A 19,281-nucleotide genomic window follows, 5' to 3' on the forward strand; every position below is an offset into this window, starting at 1 on the left:
ACAGAGTTGAAGTTTAATAATTAATTTGAATACTATTAACTTCACTTTTAAAAATATACTTTTTTTTTTAATTTCAATCAAACTAGTTCCTGAAAATTTCCTTTCATAATTATATTATAAACAAAGAGTTCACTTTATGACCAAGTGTCTATATTGTGAAAAGATTGGCTATAAAACAAACTAAACAGTGTTTTATGATAATGGTCAATATTCTGTTATTAATCATGACAAGGTCTTCATTTATCGTTTGACATTAATAAAACACATTTACAGTAATGCTTTTCAAATAAATAAAAAAACAATATTTAAATGATAGAATAAATTCTTAATTAATCTATAATCTAAAATTCTGCGTTTATTAAATTTCCACCAATCTGTTCAAGATATATAGTATGTGAAAAAGGTAATACCGTGAAAAGCATGAAATTACACAATTTGTTTTCCTTCTCGATTATTGCATTGAATTACAAAAACATGTAATTGAAATATATCTTCATTACAAATTTCATGCAATTACTTTGGAAGATGGTATGAATTCCCATGCATTACAATTACAAATTTGCATTATCTCATGCCTGATAACGACTTTAATTGGGATTTCAAATGATCATTTTAGTTCGCAATGTTAATTTGTATATATTTTTGCAGGTACAATTAAAATTGAAGAATTTACTTTGACGTTTTTTATCTTTTCGTCAAAATAAGTGGTATACGGTAATAGCTTGAAAAAAATGTAATGCGCAAAAATTATTTGTTCAACAATAAATCAATCTTCGAATAGAATTGAAAGAGAAAGGAATCACCGACATAGCTAGATAATAAAATTAATTATCTAGTTACTACCACAAATTGATATTAATTAGTATTATAATTTTCATTGTTATTAATAAATGGTTTATCAGTCTGACAAATCTAATCATGAATTCTATCCTAATTTTATCTTATTTTTGAGAAATCGTTTTAGGAATTCAAATGTGACATCACTTTGTGCGTTGAACTGGCTTTGGCTAGCTCGGCTGTGTATTTTTATGTGCTGGTTTTTAGGTTGTTTTATGTAATGTATCAGTTTTTATTCTGTAGTAAGTCACCACTTCGGTTTTATCATGTATATCTATTTTATAGTCATTTTATGAAATTTACTGTTTGAAAAAGTGTGAATTGTTCTAGATAATAAGGATGTTCTTATCCCATGCAGAAAACCCCAGCCGTATTGATCTCAACTTTTCGGAACATCCTCAAGGTACTCTGCACCTTTGTATTTGTTTTGGCTTTCAAACTTTTTTCATCTGAGTGTCACTGATTGGTCTTGTGTGGTAGAAACGCATGTCTGGCGTATTATATTTTAAACCTGGTACCTTTTGTTAGCTATTATTCGTGTGTTTCTCTGTCCTATATTTTCTCCCATTTATTTGTATTGTAGTGCAGTCATGTAATGTTGTCATTTAAATGTTATATCTAATATTGTCATTAAAGTGGGAGGTTTGGCATGCCACAAAACCAGGTTCAACCCACCATTTTTTCTTAAAATGTCCTGTACTAAGTCAGGAAAATGGCCATTGTTATATTATAGTTTGTTAATTCGTTTCTGTGTGTGTTACATTTCAATGTTGTGTTTCTGTTGTGTCGTAGTTCTCCTGTTATGTTTGATGCGTTTCCCTAAGTTTTTGTTTGTAACCCGGATTTGTTTTATTTTTTCACAATCGATTTATGAATTTCGAACAGAGGTATACTACTGTTGCCTTTATTTACAGAATTTTTGTTATATTTTTTTATTGAATGTGAAATGTCATGGCAAGTGATGCATGAATAGTAGGAGACGCTCATCCAGTCTCGGTTCAATCGAATGTGTACGTTTTGGTTTATTTTCTTGTTTTTGTTCCCTGATTGATTTTTCTCATCGATTTTACTACTTTTGGTACAATTTAGATTTGCACAAAGACATTAATGGTTTGTTGAAGTTTAAAGTAAAAAAATATGATTTTTCATAAAAAAATACTACCTGATAAATCATAACTGTCATCTATGTGATTTGCATTCGACTCTATCTCATCTAAAAAATAATATCTTGTGTAAACATTATACCTTACTAGTATTTTACATGTATAACTTATTCATAATTCTCTTTACACGTGTATGTAACTACGTAAAGGAAATGATAATTCATGTTCCAAAAATACATTCACATGATAAAATAAAGTATTTGGTAAAACGACGCGACTACATTCATCTTTGAGATTTGGAATTAGTGGGTGTCATCTTTAATTTTTGAAGCTTCCCGGGCTCCGAAAAAATCATCATGACTTTTCAAATCCCGAAAAGTGTAAACCCGAATTCCCACGAAAATAAATGTCAATCCCGGATACCCTCAAATTCGAGGCCCAATTCATATTAACCGAAAAAGGTGATATCTTTTGTAAGTTTTATTTTAATAGACATTAATACATCTGCTATTTTTAAAGGCAAACGGTTGTCGTTCTTCTGTCGCTAATGGACTGGTTTAGTTTTCAGATTTTTTGTCAATATCAACTCCAGATGAAACCCACAATTACATTTTATCAGGATAAGGATTTCAAGTTTTGCATCTCTGTTTTTTCTTTAAAACGAAGTTTACAGAGTTGAAGTGTAATATTTAATTTGAATACTGTAAACTTCAGTTTTAAAAATATACATTTTTTTTTAATTCCAATCAAAATAGTTACTGAGAATTTCTTTCCTAATTAAATAATTAGCAATTTATGACCAAGTGTCTATATGGTGAAAAGATTGGCTATAAAACAAACTAATTAGTGTTTTATGATAATGTTCAATATGCTGTTATTAATCATGACAAGGTATTCATTAATCGTTTGACATTAATAAAAGACGTTTACAGTAATGCTTTTCAAATAAATAAAAAAACAATATTTAAATGATAGAATAACATCTTTATTAATCTAGAAATCTAAAATTCTGCGTTTATTAAATTTCCACCAATCTGTTCAAGATATATAGTATGTGAAAAAGGTAATACCGTGAAACGCATGAAATTACACAATTTGTTTTCCTTCTCGATTATTGCATTTAATTACAAAAACATGTAATTGAAATATTTCTTCATTACAAATTTCATGCAATTACTTGGAAAGAGAGTATGCATTCCTATGCTTTACAATTACAAATTTGCATTATATCATGCCTGATAACGACTTTAATTGGGATTTCAAATGGTCATTTTAGTTCGCAATGTTAATTTGTTATAGCTAAAATTATTTTTGAGATATATTTTTGCAGGTACACTTAAAATTAGAAGAATTAACTTTGACGTTTTTTTATCTTTTCGACAAAATAAGCGATAAACGGTAATAGCTTGAAAAAAAAATGTTATGCGCAAAAACAATTTGTACAACAATAAATCAATCTTCAAATAGAATTGAAAGAGAAAGGAATCACCGACATAGCTAGATAATAAAATTAATTATCTAATTACTACCACAAATTGATATTAATTAGTATTGTAATTTTCATTGTTATTAATAAATGGTATATCAGTCTTACAAATCTAATCTTGAATTCTATCCTAATTTTATCTTATTTTTGGGAATTCGTTTTAGGAATTCAAATGTGACATCACTTTGTGCGTTGAACTGGCTTTGGCTAGATCGGCTCTGTATTTTAATGTGCTCAGCCTGGTATTTAGGTTGTTTTATGTAATTTGTCCGTTTATATTCTGTAGTAATTCATCACTTCGGTTTTATCATGTATGTCTATCATATAGTCATTTTATAAAATTAATGTTTGCAAAAGTGTGAATTGTTCTAGATAATTAGGATGTTTTCATTCCAGGCAGAAAACCCCAGCCGTATTGATCTCAACTTTTCGGAACATTTGATCCTCGCAGTGCTCTGCAACTTTGTCCTTAATTTTGCTTTCAAACTTTTTTCATCTGAGTGTCACTGGTTGGTCTTGTGTGGACGAAACGCATGTCTGGCGTATTAAATTTTAAACCTGTTACCTTTTGTTAGCTATTACTCGTGCGTTTCTCTGTCCTATATTTTCACCCATGTGTTTGTATTGTAGTCCAGTCATGTAATGTTGTCATTTAAATGTTATATTTAATATTGTCATTAAAGCGGGAGGTTTGGCATGCCACAAAACCAGGTTCAACCCACCATTTTTTTCTTAAAATGTCCTGTACCAAGTCAGGAAAATGGCCACTGTTATATTATAGTTCGTTAATTCGTTTCTGAGTGTGTTACATTTCAATGTTGTATTTCTGTTGTGTCGTAGTTCTCCTGTTATGTTTGATGCGTTTCCCTAAGTTTTAGTTTGTAACCCGGATTTGTTTTTTTTTCTCAATCGATTTATAAATTTCGAACAGAGGTATACTACTGTTGCCTTTATTTACAGAATTTTTGTTATATTTTTTTATTGAATGTGAAATTTCATGGCAAGTGATGCATGAATAGTAGGAGACGCTCATTCAGTCTCGGTTCAATCGATTGTGTACGTTTTGGTTTATTTCCTTAGTTTTTTTTCCTGTTTGATTTTCTCGTCGATTTTACTGCTTTTGGCACAATTTAGATTTGCACAAAGACATTAATGGTTCGTTGAAGTTTAAAGTGAAAAAATATGATTGATCATAAAAAGATACTACCTGATAAATCATTACTGCCATCTGTGTGATTTGCTTTCGACTCTATCTCGTCTAAAATATAATATCTTGTGTAAACATTATACCTTACTAGTATTTTACATGTATAACTTATTCATAATTCTCTTTACACGTGTATGTAACTACGTAAAGGAAATGATAATTCATGTTCCCAAAATACATTCACATGATAAAATGAAGTATTTGGTAAAACGACGCGACTACATTCATCTTTGAGATTTGGAATTAGTGGGTGTCAACTCTAATTTTTGAAGCTTCCCGGGCTCCGAAAAAATCATCATGACTTTTCAAATCCCGAAAAGTGTAAACCCGAATTCCCACGAAAATAAATGTCAATCCCGGATCCCCTCAAACTCGAGGCCCAATTTATATTTACCGAAAAGGGTGATATCTTTCGTGAGTTTTATTTTAATAGACATTAATCAGAAATATATCTATTTATACATTCATACATCTGCTATTTTTAAAGGCAAACGGTTGTCGTTCTTCTGTCGCTAATGAACTGGTTTAGTTTTCAGATTTTTTTTCAATATCAACTCCATATGAAACCCACTATTTCATTTTATCAGGATAAGGATTTCAAGTTTTGCATCTCTGTTTTTTCTTTAAAAAGAAGTTACAGAGTTGAAGTTTAATATTTAATTTGAATACTGTAAACTTCAGTTTTAAAAATATACATCTTTTTTAAAATTCCAATCAAAATAGTTACTGAGAATTTCTTACCTAATTAAATAATTAGCAAAGAGTTCAATTTATGACCAAGTGTCTATATGGTGAAAAGATTGGCTATAAAACAAACTAATTAGTGTTTTATGATAATGGCCAATATGCTGTTATTAATCATGACAAGGTATTCATTAATCGTTTGACATTAATAAAACACGTTTACAGTAATGCTTTTCAAATAAATAAATAAAAAAAAATTTAAATGATAGCATCTGGTGCAAGAAAAATTGGTACCGTTAATTTTATTACTACCACTGGGTCGATGCCTCTGCTGGTGGACTATTAGTCCCCGAGGGTATCACCAGCCCAGTAGCCAGTACTTCGGTACTGGCATGAAAATACGGATTTATTGTGTTATTAAAATTTGCTGTTACAAAATATTAGAAATTATTATAAATTAAGGAATGTATCTCCCTCATGCAAAGCTCTGATTCCTTTCACGGATTTGGCTATACTTTTTTGGACCTTTTGGGTTATAGCTCTTCATCTTTTATATAAACTTTGGATTGCAAATATTTTGGCCACGAGCATCACTGAAGAGACATGTATTGTCGAAATGCGCATCTGGTGCAAGAAAAATTGATACCGTTAATTTTATAACAACTTTATTAATATAGAAATCTAAAATTATGCGTTTATTAAATCTCCACCAATCTGTTAAAGATACATAGTATGTAAAAAAGGTAATACCACGAAACGCATGAAATTACACAATTTGCTTTCCTTCTCGATTATTGCATTTAATTACAATAACATGTAATTAAAATATTTCTTCATCACAAATTTCATGCAATTACTTGGAAAGATGGTATGCATTCCTATGCATTATAATTACATATTTGCATTATCTCATGTCTGATAACGACTTTAATTGGGATTTCAAATGATCATTTTAGTTCGCGATGTAAATTTGTAATAGCTAAAATTGGTTTTGAGATATATTTTTGTAGGTACACTTAAAATTAGAGGAATTAACTTTGACGTTTTTTATCTTTTCGACAAAATAAAAATTAACGGTAATAGCTTGAAAAAAAATGTAATGCGCAAAAACAATGTGTACAACAATAAATCAATCTTCAAATAGAATTGAAAGAGAAAAGAATCACCGACATAGCTAGATAATAAAATTAATTATCTAATTACTACCACGAATTGATATTAATTAATATTGTAATTTTCATTGTTATTAATAAATGTTATATCAGTCTTACAAATCTAATCTTGAATTCTATCCTAATTTTATCTTATTATGGGGAATTCGATGTAATTTGTCCGTTTATATTCTTTAGTAATTCATCACTTCGGTTTTATCATGTATATCTATCATATAGTCATTTTATAAAATTAATGTTTGCAAAAGTGTGAATTGTTCTAGATAATAAGGCAGTCTATTATACTTGTTTACGTTAAGATTTATTTATACTTAAATATGGCCTTGTTTTCTTGTTTGAATTGTTGCCGGGGCCTTTTATTGCTATTATACTGTATGACTATGTTCAATGTTGAAGGCTGTACGGGGGCCTATATCTGTTTTCGCCCACCCTATTAAGTTTTAGGCAAATAGTTGCCTCATTGACATTCATGTCAGATCTTTTAGTTTTTATATTTTCTGATGGTAAAAGTAGAATTCAGTCATTGGTAATATAAAAAGTATTAACCATATATCTGGTTACAAACATAACAGTTGGCAAGTCAAATATCTTCATCTGTTATCATATCAATTTTAATTATTTTTCTATATTGTATAAAAAAATTATTACAAATCTGGAGCTGATTTTGATTGATTGTCAATTTAAGATATTTCATGTTTCCAAAAGCGTGCTTGGATAGTGGGTTTTTCAATCACCAAAATGACTTCGTTCGTGCTCGGAAGATTGTAGTTACTTATGGTTGTGTTCTCTTATACATTTCAGTATCACAATTTGTTAGCAAGGTCAAAGTGTTATGAGGCATTTTAAGTAAAGAGATAAACTAATCGTATGCTCATTCTCGAAGGGCCCCGCAATATTAAGTAATCCACTAAAATGGACATGACATCGGACAAAGCGTTCAATACGATAGGACTTAACTTATAAGCGATATTGATTTTTTCCAAGATTTGTAACCTTAGTCAAATGTGCTTAGTTCCAATGTTACCACGATTGCAATACAAGAACAAGATTCCAAATAAGTGATTGAACCAAACAACAGTGAGAAGGAATATGTTATTTGTCAGATATACAAAGTTATCTAATTTTATACAAGTTAAAACTTCAGTTATGCTTTTATCTATTTTCATCTATTTATTATCCAGTTATGCTATTATCAATTTGCATCCATTTATTGACCATCAAACGGCGAAGTAGGTCATTGGCTTCGGGAATCTGTTAGCTAGTAGTTACTGCGGTCAGATTCTTGTTATTACACAAAATTACAATCAGAGTTATCTTTTATATCGACTCTCAATGTATGATACTGGTTGGCGGTAACAAGTTCCAAAACATTCTTTATGAAATGAATGTTTTTGAACTTGTTTAGTGGCGGACTTTATAGGCTGCACCAGTACCGATGCACTTGATTTATCACTGTATTATTATTTAATTTAGAACATTAATCCATGTAATCTTCATTTCCACCTCAAACGTAGTTTCTCATGTTGATTTTAGACATCTGTTGCCAGGGTTCAAGTCAGCACCCCATTATTTCAAAATTTCATTTCATTTTAGTTATATATTTGAATTTTGAATTTTATTTATCTATTTTATTTGCATCTAATTTTTATTTTTCTATTTTATTTGCATCTAATTTATCTTTGTTTGTGGGTTGGTAACCGACAGAAGCCATGATCTTACTTCGCCAATAAAATATATTTTGATTTTAATAACGTCTTCTCTCTTATAATTCTATTTTAAAGGGCTTGACCGTTAAATCGCGTTATCAGAGGAAGGCAAGACTTCCGACAGTTCATGCACAGGTCAATGTAACGCGCATGTCTTAATTCGATTACACGGCATATCAATTTTAACAGCTAAAGCACTCCTCACAATATTTTGAATGCACGGTCTGCTAGGAAGTAACTGAATTTATCTTAGGTCAGATTGTTGAGTTTATTGTACGCATAATTAATGTAAACAAATATTTACATTAATTACGCGTACAATAAACTCAACAATCTGACCTTAGATGAATTCAGTTACTTCCTTTAAGAATTCAAATCTGACTTCAATTTGTGCGTTGAACTGGCTTTGGCTAGTTCGGCTATGTATTTTAATGTGCTGGTTTTTAGGTCGTTTTATGTAATTTGTACGTTTATATTCTGTAGTAATTCATCACTTCGGTTTTATCATGTATATCTATCATATAGTCATTTTATAAAATTAATGTTTGTAAAAGTGTGAATTGTTATAGATAATAAGGATATTTTTTTTATCCCAGGCAGAAAACCCCAGCCGTATTGATCTCAACTTTTCGGAACATTATCCTCGCGGTGCTCTGCAAATTTGTACTTTATTTTGCTTTCAAATTTTTTTCATCTGAGTGTCACTGGTTGGTCTTGTGTGGACTAAACGCATGTCTGTTGTGTTACATTTTAAACCTGGAACATTTTGTTAGCTATTATTCGTGTGTTTTTCTGTCCTATATTTTCACCCATTTATTTGTATTGTAGTCCAGTCATGGAATGTTGTCATTTAAATGTTATATTTAATATTGCCATTAAAGCGGGAGGTTTGGCATGCCAAAAAAACCAGGTTCAACCCAACATTTTTTTCTTAAAATGTCCTGTACCAAGTCAGAAAAATTGCCACTGTAATATTATAGTTTGTTAATTCGTTTCTGTCTGTGTAACATTTCAATGTTGTGTTTCTGTTGTGTCGTAATTTTCCTGTTATGTTTGATGCGTTACCCTAAGTTTAAGTTTGTAACCCGGATTTGTTTTTTTTGCCAATCGATTTTCGAACAGAGGTATACTACTGTTGCCTTTATTTACAGATTTTTTGTTTTATTTTTTATTGAAAGCGAAATGTCATGGCAAGTGATGCATGAATAGTAGGAGACGCTCATCCAGTCTCGGTTCAATCGATTGTGTACTTTTTGGTTTATTTCCTTGTTGTTTTTTCCTGATTGATTTTCTCATCGATTTTACTACTTTTGGCACAATTCAGATTTGCACAAAGACATTTATGGTTCATCAATGTTTAAAGTAAAAAAATTTGATTGATCAAAAAAGATAGTACGTACCTGAATAATCATCTCTGTCATCTCTATCATTTGCGTTCGACTCTATCTGGTCTAAAACAATAATATCTTTGTTAACATTATACCTTACTAGTATTTTACATGTATAACTTATTCATAATTCTCTTTACACTTGTATGTAACTACGTAAAAAAAAAATAATATTTCATGTCTACAAAATACATTCACATGATAGAAATGAAGGGGGTGTCATCTCTAATTTTTGAAGCTTTCCCGGGCACCGAAAAATTTTCGAATCCCGAAAAGCGTAACCTGAATTCCCGCGAAATAAATGTTAATCCCGGATACCCTCAAATTCGAGGACCAATTTATATTCCCCGAAAAAGGTCTGTCCGCCTCTAAGTTTCGAGACAAAACAAGAATTAATATGTAACAAATGCCAAAGATAAAAAATACGGGTAAACGATTTCAAATAGCAGCCATAAAACACCATATCTTAAGTTTAAGAGGGTGACAAGACTGGAACGCTGCATAAGATGCATCCGATAAAAGATAAAACATGTATTTTCCCAGACAAGAAACTGACAGCTGTAATTTAAATACTAATAAGTTACCTGTTGTCACTTTTAATATGGAAGCTTCACTATTTCCAAATTCATTCACTGCTCGAACAGACAAAATGTAATCAGTGTTCGGATCTGAAAAAAAAACATTATATGAATGTTAGACATATCGGGTCAAACAAATATGACGGTTCTAACTATGGTTCAAGTTCTGTCAGACAAAATTGACCTTAAATGCATTTGGGTATTTGAATGAATCTTTTGGTCCTAAGGTAGCAAGAGACAGTTAGAAGTTTAGTTTCGCTTTATGGTCATTGCTAATTTTGTAAACATGAAAGTTTTTGACATTACAATTGATTTTTAGATAGTTGAAGACTAATACAGCCTTCCATGTAAGTCTATATGAACATTTAGATTGCTTTTAGCATGTTGGATAGGCCATTTGTATGTTTGACAGTCTGTATTTTTTTCTATACTTACCACCCATCGGTCCAGAGGAAATTATGGTAGTGTTTTTTCAACAAAGATGTGACCTCGAAATTTTCCATTTAATTTTACGGAAAAATTACAGATGAGTGCGGTCCTAACCTTGACAAAAGTTAACTTAGAGCAGACTTGTTGACTGCTTTCCAAGTTAACCAGGCAAGCAAGTTAACTTCGTCGTTGGTGGACCAGACCTACGGTCTGCTTTTTTAGGACCACTGCAGACCTATCGACAGGTCTGCTCCAGACCAGACCTGTGGACAGGTCTGCTTTTGACCAGTCCTGAGGACAGGTCTGCCCCAAACCAGACCTGTGGACAAGTCTGCTTTTGACCAGTCCTGAGGACAGGTCTGCCCAGACCAGATCTGTGGAAAGGTCTGCCCCATACCAAACCTGTGGACAGGTCTGCTTTTGACCAGACCTGTGGACAAGTCTGCTATTGACCAGACCTGAGGACAGGTCTACTAACGACAGATTATCGAATTTAAGAGTTTTCATATCAGACTTGAGCTTTAATTAAAACATGTCAACAACATTCGAATTGTTTTTCCCCAGATAGCAAATTTCTTTACTCGCTAGACTCTACTAGATATTATACATATCAACAAAATTCCTTTTTTTTATTTTATATATTCTTATATACATAAAACAATGGCTATACAATCACATAGAGCTATCAAGGAATGAGAGGGTTTTTTTTTTATTAGAAGGCGAATGGAAAGGTTATCCAACACATAGGAAGAATATTCTTATAATCATAGGATATCAACATCATTGTCGACGTTGCTTCGTTCCCCGGATTTTACCTGTCTCTTTCGAAATTTTACTTTATTCATTTATACATGCATGGATATTTCATTGTTATTCAACTTGTTTGCATTGGATTAACTATACTATTTTCCGCAGAATATTCAAACGAAAATTGTACAGTGTCCGGATACATACGGTGTGGTAAAACAGATTTGTAGAGAGATTTGTCTTTGCCGATAAATTGATGTACAAATAATGTATGAGACGTTCTAAAATTATACTCAATGTAAACGTGCACTTGAATGAAATAGTTGCCACTTGACCTTTAACTAAAAATAAAATTAATCAACCGACTTAATAGATAAACAGTATACTTTTCCAAGAAGAGAACCTTATATACTTTTTTTTTTTTTTATTAAAAAGTACAAATGAATTCAGACATGTCAGTGTTAGTACTTGGATGATGCGGCCTTATAGTTTTGTTTTACACACCATCCTGAACTACTCTATCTAGTGACAGTTCAATATTAATATGAATACAGAGATGAAATGCTGACATTCTAAATTTATGCAGAAAAAATTTGGCACGAATTGTTTTCAAATGTTATTGCTAACACATTTGCTGTCCTACTAAAATATGAACAGGAATGCCAGGAAAAGACATCAAGGCGCCAGTTTCGTATCAATATTTTGAATAAAAGGAGGACATGAAGGCACCCTTAATTTAAGCGAACAAAAATTTGCATAATTTGTTGTTATTGTATTGCAATATTGCTGTCCATTGTATTATACATTGAATCCTGACATAAAAAAATATGGCTGATTTACTATGCGGGTATATAGATTTACAAATTAAAGTGCACATATGGTCAGTTTTGGTTGATGGGGTCAAATAATTTTGTTGTACAAGTCAGCATGAGGTATCAAAACTACTGAAATTTTGTTATGTATCAATATTTTGAATAAATGGAGGACATTCTTGCACCCTAAATTTATGCGTACAAAAATTTGTTGTTATTGTATTTTAATATTGCTGTCTACTGTATTATACATTGAATCCTGACAAAAAAATATGGCTGATTTACTATGCGGGTATATAGATTTACAAATTAAAGTGCACATATGGTCAGTTTTGGTCGATGGGGTCAAATAATTTATTGTACAAGTCAGCATGAGCTATCAAAACTACTGAGATTTTGTTACGTATCAATATTTTGAAAAAAAGAGGACATTCTGGCACCCTTAATTTATGCGAACAAAAATTTCTTGTTATTGTATTGCAATATTGCTGTCCATTGTATTATACATTGAATCCTGACATAAAAAAATTTGGCTGATTTACTATGCGGGTATATAGATTTACAAATTAAAGTGCACATATGGTCAGTTTTGGTTGATGGGGTCAAATTATTCTGTTGTACAAGTCAGCATGAGGTATCAAAACTACTGAAATTTTGTTACGTATCAATATTTTGAATAAAGGGACAACATTCTGGGACCCTTAATTTATGCAATCAAAAATTTGTTTTAATGGTATTGCAATATTGCTGTCCATTGTATTATACATTGAATCCTGACATAAAAAAAAATGGCTGATTTACTATGCGGGTATATAGATTTACAAATAAAAGAGCACATATGGTCAGTTTTGGTCAACGCTATCAAATAATTTTGTTGAACAAGTCAGCATGAGGTATCAAAACTACTGAAATTTTGTTACGTATCAATATTTTGAATAAAAGGACAGCATGCTGGAAAAATTAGACGAAATGCATACGATGATTTAATCTCATGATAAATAAATATCTATGTTTTCAGAAGAGGCATTACTTTAATTGATTGAAATGTCCTTTGGATCAATGTTCATGATGTTTTAAGACTTTTTTGACATGCCTCCCTTCTTTTTGCAATGTCAAATAAATGCAGATTGATGCCATGGTTATACCAAAAAGGGATTATATTTCACCCTAATAACTATCATAAATCAAATCAATAGACGATTCTCTTTCCATAAATATACACATGCATAACTAACATAAGTCTTATGTGTTAGAACAGAAGAGAAAGATGTTGTTTTACTAACTGTGTTTTGATACCTAAAGCTGTTTATTTTGCAACCCGAAATTGTTTTCTCTCAATTGATTTATAACTTTTGAACAACGGTATAGGTGGCACGGTAGTATTTGCATTCCAGAGTTGAGGTTTCTCTTTTGTGTACCTTACCTAAGTCAATGTATCTGAACAATCTGGTTGGACAAAAAATACAGTATCAACTGAACATACTTTCCCAAACTGAGGGATGAATCAGGTGTAGAAAAATATTAAATAATATTACATACAGATGAAAATGAATTTTTGAGAATTTTTCTAAATTGTGTATTCACTGCATGATAAAAGACCTAAAAGCACTAGTGGCCATAGGTTTTTTAATATAGCAAAACAGTAAACGGTCATAATACACATTCAAATTCATTTCTGAATAGTAAAATGAAATATCTTCAGTGAACTATGAATGTAGATTTTTTGACAGTGTTAGATTGGGATTAAAATTCTAAAAAGGCTTTAACCCTTATGGAACATAAACAGACAGAGAAAAGGTATGTTTTTGTTTATCTATTACTTATTTGTATGATATCGAAGAGTATATATATACATACACAACGATTTTTTTTATTATGAGGTGTAACATTTTCTACAACTGTTCTAGATAAACACTGAAAAAACTAGAAATACACATCAAAATGATTAATTGAGTGAACCTTGCCTCAAATTAAATATCTCGTTAAATTGTTCTCATTGTATGGAAAGAAAGATATTAACATATGAAAACATCTCACAATAAAAAATAGGTATATATGTTTATATATTTTTCGATATCATAAAAATAACAATTTAATAAACAGAAACCTACCTGTTCTCTATCTATTTATGTTCTTTTTCACGGGTTCAACCGAACATACGGCATTTCTTTTCTATACAAGGCTTAAAGACACAAACACAAATATTCTATGGGATGTAGGTTTGCAGCATCGAGTCATTTAATAATAAATTCGGAACATAATAACAACATGTGAACAAAAAATTTAGAATGGAAGGTGTTACGCAAAAAACAGTCCTTATCACATTCTCTTCACTATAGAAGTATGATCAACAGCCTGCAAAATCTACAAAATACAATTACAAAAATTAGAAACAATTCACAACTACATGTAAATGATTGTAAACATAAAATTGAATAAATACTGTAACTTTGGACAGTGTACATGTGTGTCTGTTGAATTGTACTATACTTCTATTAGAAATAGCATATACGTGTGAAAGACAGTACCTATAGAACAAAAATTGTTTTAAAAACAAGAACAAAAAATTAAAGAAAAGTCAAACAGACCTTAACAACAATTGAATTAAACGTCTAGACTGATTGAATGCAAACCGTCGAATGATTTAAATTCCCGCTTAGTATGCACGGGTGGATTCACCCGTGCAAATTACTACGCATAACGGTATTCGTTAAGCCTTATAACGAAAAGAAATTTATTTATGTTCTTTTTCACGGGTTCAACCGAACATAAAGCATTTCTTTTCTATACAAGGCTTAAAGACACAAACACAAATATTCTATGGGATGTAGGTTTGCAGCATCCAGTCGAGACAAAAGGCGAAAGAGTGCATATCAGATGCCAAGGTTTTTAGAGACAGAAAGTCTTTTATCAATACTGTCTTTCACATATCCGTCTTTATCATTTTCGGATCGCCAACAGCATTGAACTTTGAAAAGCCTATCTGAAACCCCGTTGTTAGCGGCTTGGGTAGCGCCTCCGCTTCGTAAACTATGCAAACCAAATTGCTTTTTGTCTAATCCTATTGCGCACAAAGCTTCAAGAAGAATTTCCCTGGTATAAGATAAAGGCTTATTTAATTTACTAAATTTTAAAGTATCTTTTTTGGACTGCAAACAACGAAAAATGTACTCCGAAGAATTAATCTTAAGACTAGCAAAATTACAATAATGTTTTAAAAAATTAACAGGACAAGTCGGCATATCAGTACTTGCTATCATAACTATACTACCTTGTCTATAAATATCGGTCTTGCTATTGTGAACTATAATTTCAACGTATGTATTATGAAAACTGATATCACTCATTCTTATAAGCGAGAGTTCTTTGTATCTAAAAAATCCCGCATAAGCCAAAGATAACATACATAGTAACCTACAGTTAGACAAGTTAGAAATATCATGATACAGGTTGAATAATTTAACAATTATATCCGCTGTGATTGGTTCCTTCTTATGTATGGGTTTCGCCAAAATTCTTTTTCCCCCTTCTAAGACAATGTTTGACAGTGAACTGCAACAAGGGTTTGGATATAACAGTTCGTGATACCACTTAATTGCGTACAAGTTAGAATTAAGTACGGACACTGAACAAGCTGATTGAATTAACTCTGTGAGATACAAGGAAACTGTAGATACATCCGCTGGCAAAAACTTTAAATTGTACTTTCTGCACCAAATTTTGAATTTATTAGAATATAAATCGTATTTCTTGTTTGTGGAATCTGATTTACTCTTTTTAGCCATATCCATAACTGCAAAAGCGATATTATGTAACCCAGGTTTGAGCGAGAGTTTGTAGATATTTTTCTATTCCTTACTCAAAGAGATCTGCAAAAGAAATGGAAAGATATGCAATATCCTTTCAAGGACAGAAAATCACGGCCAGGTCCGTGACACAAGTGGCCAGATCTGCATATTCAACACATGTACACTGTACAATCAACAGTTACAGTATCATAAAAACAAAAAAGCGGTAAGGTCCACATAAAGAATTTTTTTCTCAAAATTCATTCATACATTTTTGGCATCAAGTTTCAATACAAGAACATTTGAAATAAACCTGCTTTCGTTGAAAACAGAATTCTCAGCAGACCCCCTGTTGAAAAAATTAGAAGGGGTTTCATACTCAACAAAGTCTTGCACTAAACTAACAAACTTGCCAGTGTCAACCGACACCAGCATCGGCCAGAAAACTGCCGATTTCCACTTAGGGATAACCAATGTACCTCTAGCTTTACATAATTGAATATGATTTACAGTGTGAGCTATTAAAGGTACAGGTGGCACGAGCCAATTATTATCTCTTGACCAATCAAACGTGAACGCATCAATTCCTTTTATTAAAGGATCTAAGAACTTTGAATTATACCTTGGGAGTTTAGTATTATTACTGTTAGAAAATCGATCTATGCTAAAAGGTCCCCATATTTTATTAAAAATAATGAAAAATTCTGTCCGACACCGACCAATCGTCGAAATCAAATATTTTACTATATTGATCCGCGGTAGTATTCAAAGTTCTAGGTATCCACTCAATTTTCAAACACACCGAGTTTTCTATACAAAAATAAAAAATCTCCATAGCTAGATTGTGCAAATCCTGTTTCATACTGCCAACTTCAGATATGTGAGCTACGCTTTGGTTATCAGTGAATAGTTTTAGAAATTTATTTTTAAAATGATCCGGAAAGCTTTTCAAAGTCAAAATCACTGCCTTTATCTCTCTCCAAGTTGAACTTTTGAGCTTTTCTTCGATTGCCCACATCTGATGCGCAATTTGATCAGAAAAATTCACAATGTAACCGGCGCCCGCATAAGAACTTGCATCAGTATAAGATAACCTCTCGGGAAGTCTCTGTATTGGTGCTAACAGGCAATTAGGTAAAGATTTTAGTGAATAATGCCAAAATTCTAACTCTTTAATAGACATAAGATCTAATTTAATTCTAGAGTCCCAAGAGGATCGCTCGTTTACTAAGTGATGTAAATGTCTTGTCATAATTCTACATATATTACCTAATGCGGTGATAAAGCAATGATTTTACCAATAACCCCTGCAACTTTCCTTGCAGTCGTATTACAAGGATTTACAAGTGATAAAGCAATATAATTCAAAATATTCAACATTTTCTGTTCGGGTACACTTAAAATACCCCTATGTAAATCCCATACAAAACTTAGCCAGTCTAAACTTTTTTGTGGCTTCCACACATTTTTTCATAATTTGGTAAAAACCCAGCTGACAATAAGTCTGACAATACTTCTTTTGACACCTTTAAACATAATTTTTCAGTATCTTCAAATCCAAGTCCATCATCTAGATATACAATTATTTTGAATCCTTTACTCCGCCAATATTTTACTAAAGGGCGTACCATTTTTGTGAAAATATTACAAGCTGAGCTCAAGCCCTAAGGTAAAGCTGTAAACGTGTAATATTTAATTTTAGCGTCACTTTTCCATGAAAACCCAAGAAACTTTTGCAATTCAACATGCATATCTATATGATGGTACCCATGTCTTAAATCAAACTTAAATGCAAAATGCTTATTTGCTGCATACATTTTAGCCTCTTTTACACCCTCATATTTAAATTTAGACAACACTTCATATTGATTCACATGTCTAAGGTCAAGAATCAACCTTTCCTTGCCAGTCGAGTTGACCGACACCGATAAAGGATTAACAACAAAAGGGGGAGTGCTAACTACCTTAGCGACTCCCGTGCATACCAAATCTGCAATTGCACGTTTAACAAAATTTTTGTGTTCAAAAGCAGATCTATTGTTATTCAAAAATACAGAAGTAGGTGTATCGGTCAATTTAAAAAAATAGCCAGATTCAAGTATAGGTAAAACTAAATTTTTTAAACTAATCAGCCATTAAAAGTTTTTCTTTCCAAAATTGTAAGTTATTATATAATCGACTTTTTACATTATAAACTTGTACTGACTCATTCTCATAGTCGTATGTGTCTAAACATAAATTAAAGTCAATCAAAGATACTACCTCATTTGGAACTGCTGATGTTGTTAGACCTGTGACTTTTTTCTGGACAGTTAGACGACCAGTGTCCTGTGGCACCACATTAGTAGCAGATGTCCTGGGGAGACGGTCCTTTCCTTGCTCTGAAGTTTGAGGTACTGGATCTTTGACTATTATATCTTGGTGTTGTTTGTAAACCATTGTTGTAGCTTCTTGCTTCAGGTGTTTCGCTAAAGCCACGAAAAAGTTTATCAGTTGCAAATTTCTTTGATGTGTCTTTGGGTGCGACTGGCTTTCTTTTACGAACTGCCCTGGTTTCGGCCTGTCGTAGACGGCGCTCATCATCAGAGTTATCAGCAAGAGGGTTACCTTCATACTCGCTAACGGTGTCCCAACCATGTTTGTTACCAATTTTAACAGTTTTGTTACGAGCAGCAATATCTTGTTGAACTTTTTCAATAGTTTGTAAGGCAAAGTCACGATTATCTGAGGAAATAGCGGCTTTCAAAATATAAATGTCCTTTGACACTTGGTCATTAAATTCACACTGCTTTCTATTGCTAATAAATTTGAACTTAAAGTCAGGCTTACTTGTAGGTTGGTTTAAGGCTGGAATTTTAGCTTCAAAGACTGTGAAGATGTCCTTTTTCTGTTTCTCCAATGCGCTGTCTAAATGCTTGGAAAACGACGAGAATGCATCAGCTGTTGGGTTGCTTGTAGGATTATCAGCTTCACTCCTATGATGAATTCTTGCAGATGAACGTTCAGGAAAACTTTGGATTTCTTCGTCAGACATGAAGGAGAAGAAAGTCAAACAGACCTTAACAACAATTGAATTAAACGTCTAGACTGATTGAATGCAAACCGTCGAATGATTTAAATTCCCGCTTCACCCGTGCAAATTACTACGCATAACAGTATTCGTTAAGCTTTATAACGAAAAGAAATTTATTTATGTTACGTCATAGTGCCGAATATTAGATAACATCGAGTCAAAAAAAAATTACCGGTGTAGTTTAGACTTGGTGTACTTGGTAAAGTATGTTCCTTGGGGTTTGTATTTCATCAAAAGAGCCGCTGCCGTTTACAACATTCGTTGTGAAGTA

General features: G+C 32.0%; 1 protein-coding gene across 1 annotated transcript; it reads right to left on the reverse strand.

The window, feature by feature from the left end:
- Nucleotides 1–14,371: 14,371 nt before the first annotated feature.
- On the reverse strand, nt 14,372–19,028 carry LOC143055598 (uncharacterized). The gene is made up of 2 exons (XM_076228762.1): nt 18,200–19,028; nt 14,372–14,513 (listed from the first exon to the last, which is right to left on the reverse strand). The coding sequence occupies exon 1, from the start codon at nt 18,969–18,971 to the stop codon at nt 18,279–18,281; it is 693 nt and encodes a 230-aa protein (XP_076084877.1). The 5' UTR covers nt 18,972–19,028; the 3' UTR covers nt 14,372–14,513; nt 18,200–18,278.
- Between the last annotated feature and the right edge of the window lie 253 nt (nt 19,029–19,281).

Source organism: Mytilus galloprovincialis, chromosome 12 (assembly GCF_965363235.1).
Source record: "Mytilus galloprovincialis chromosome 12, xbMytGall1.hap1.1, whole genome shotgun sequence".
Taxonomy (NCBI): domain Eukaryota; kingdom Metazoa; phylum Mollusca; class Bivalvia; order Mytilida; family Mytilidae; genus Mytilus; species Mytilus galloprovincialis.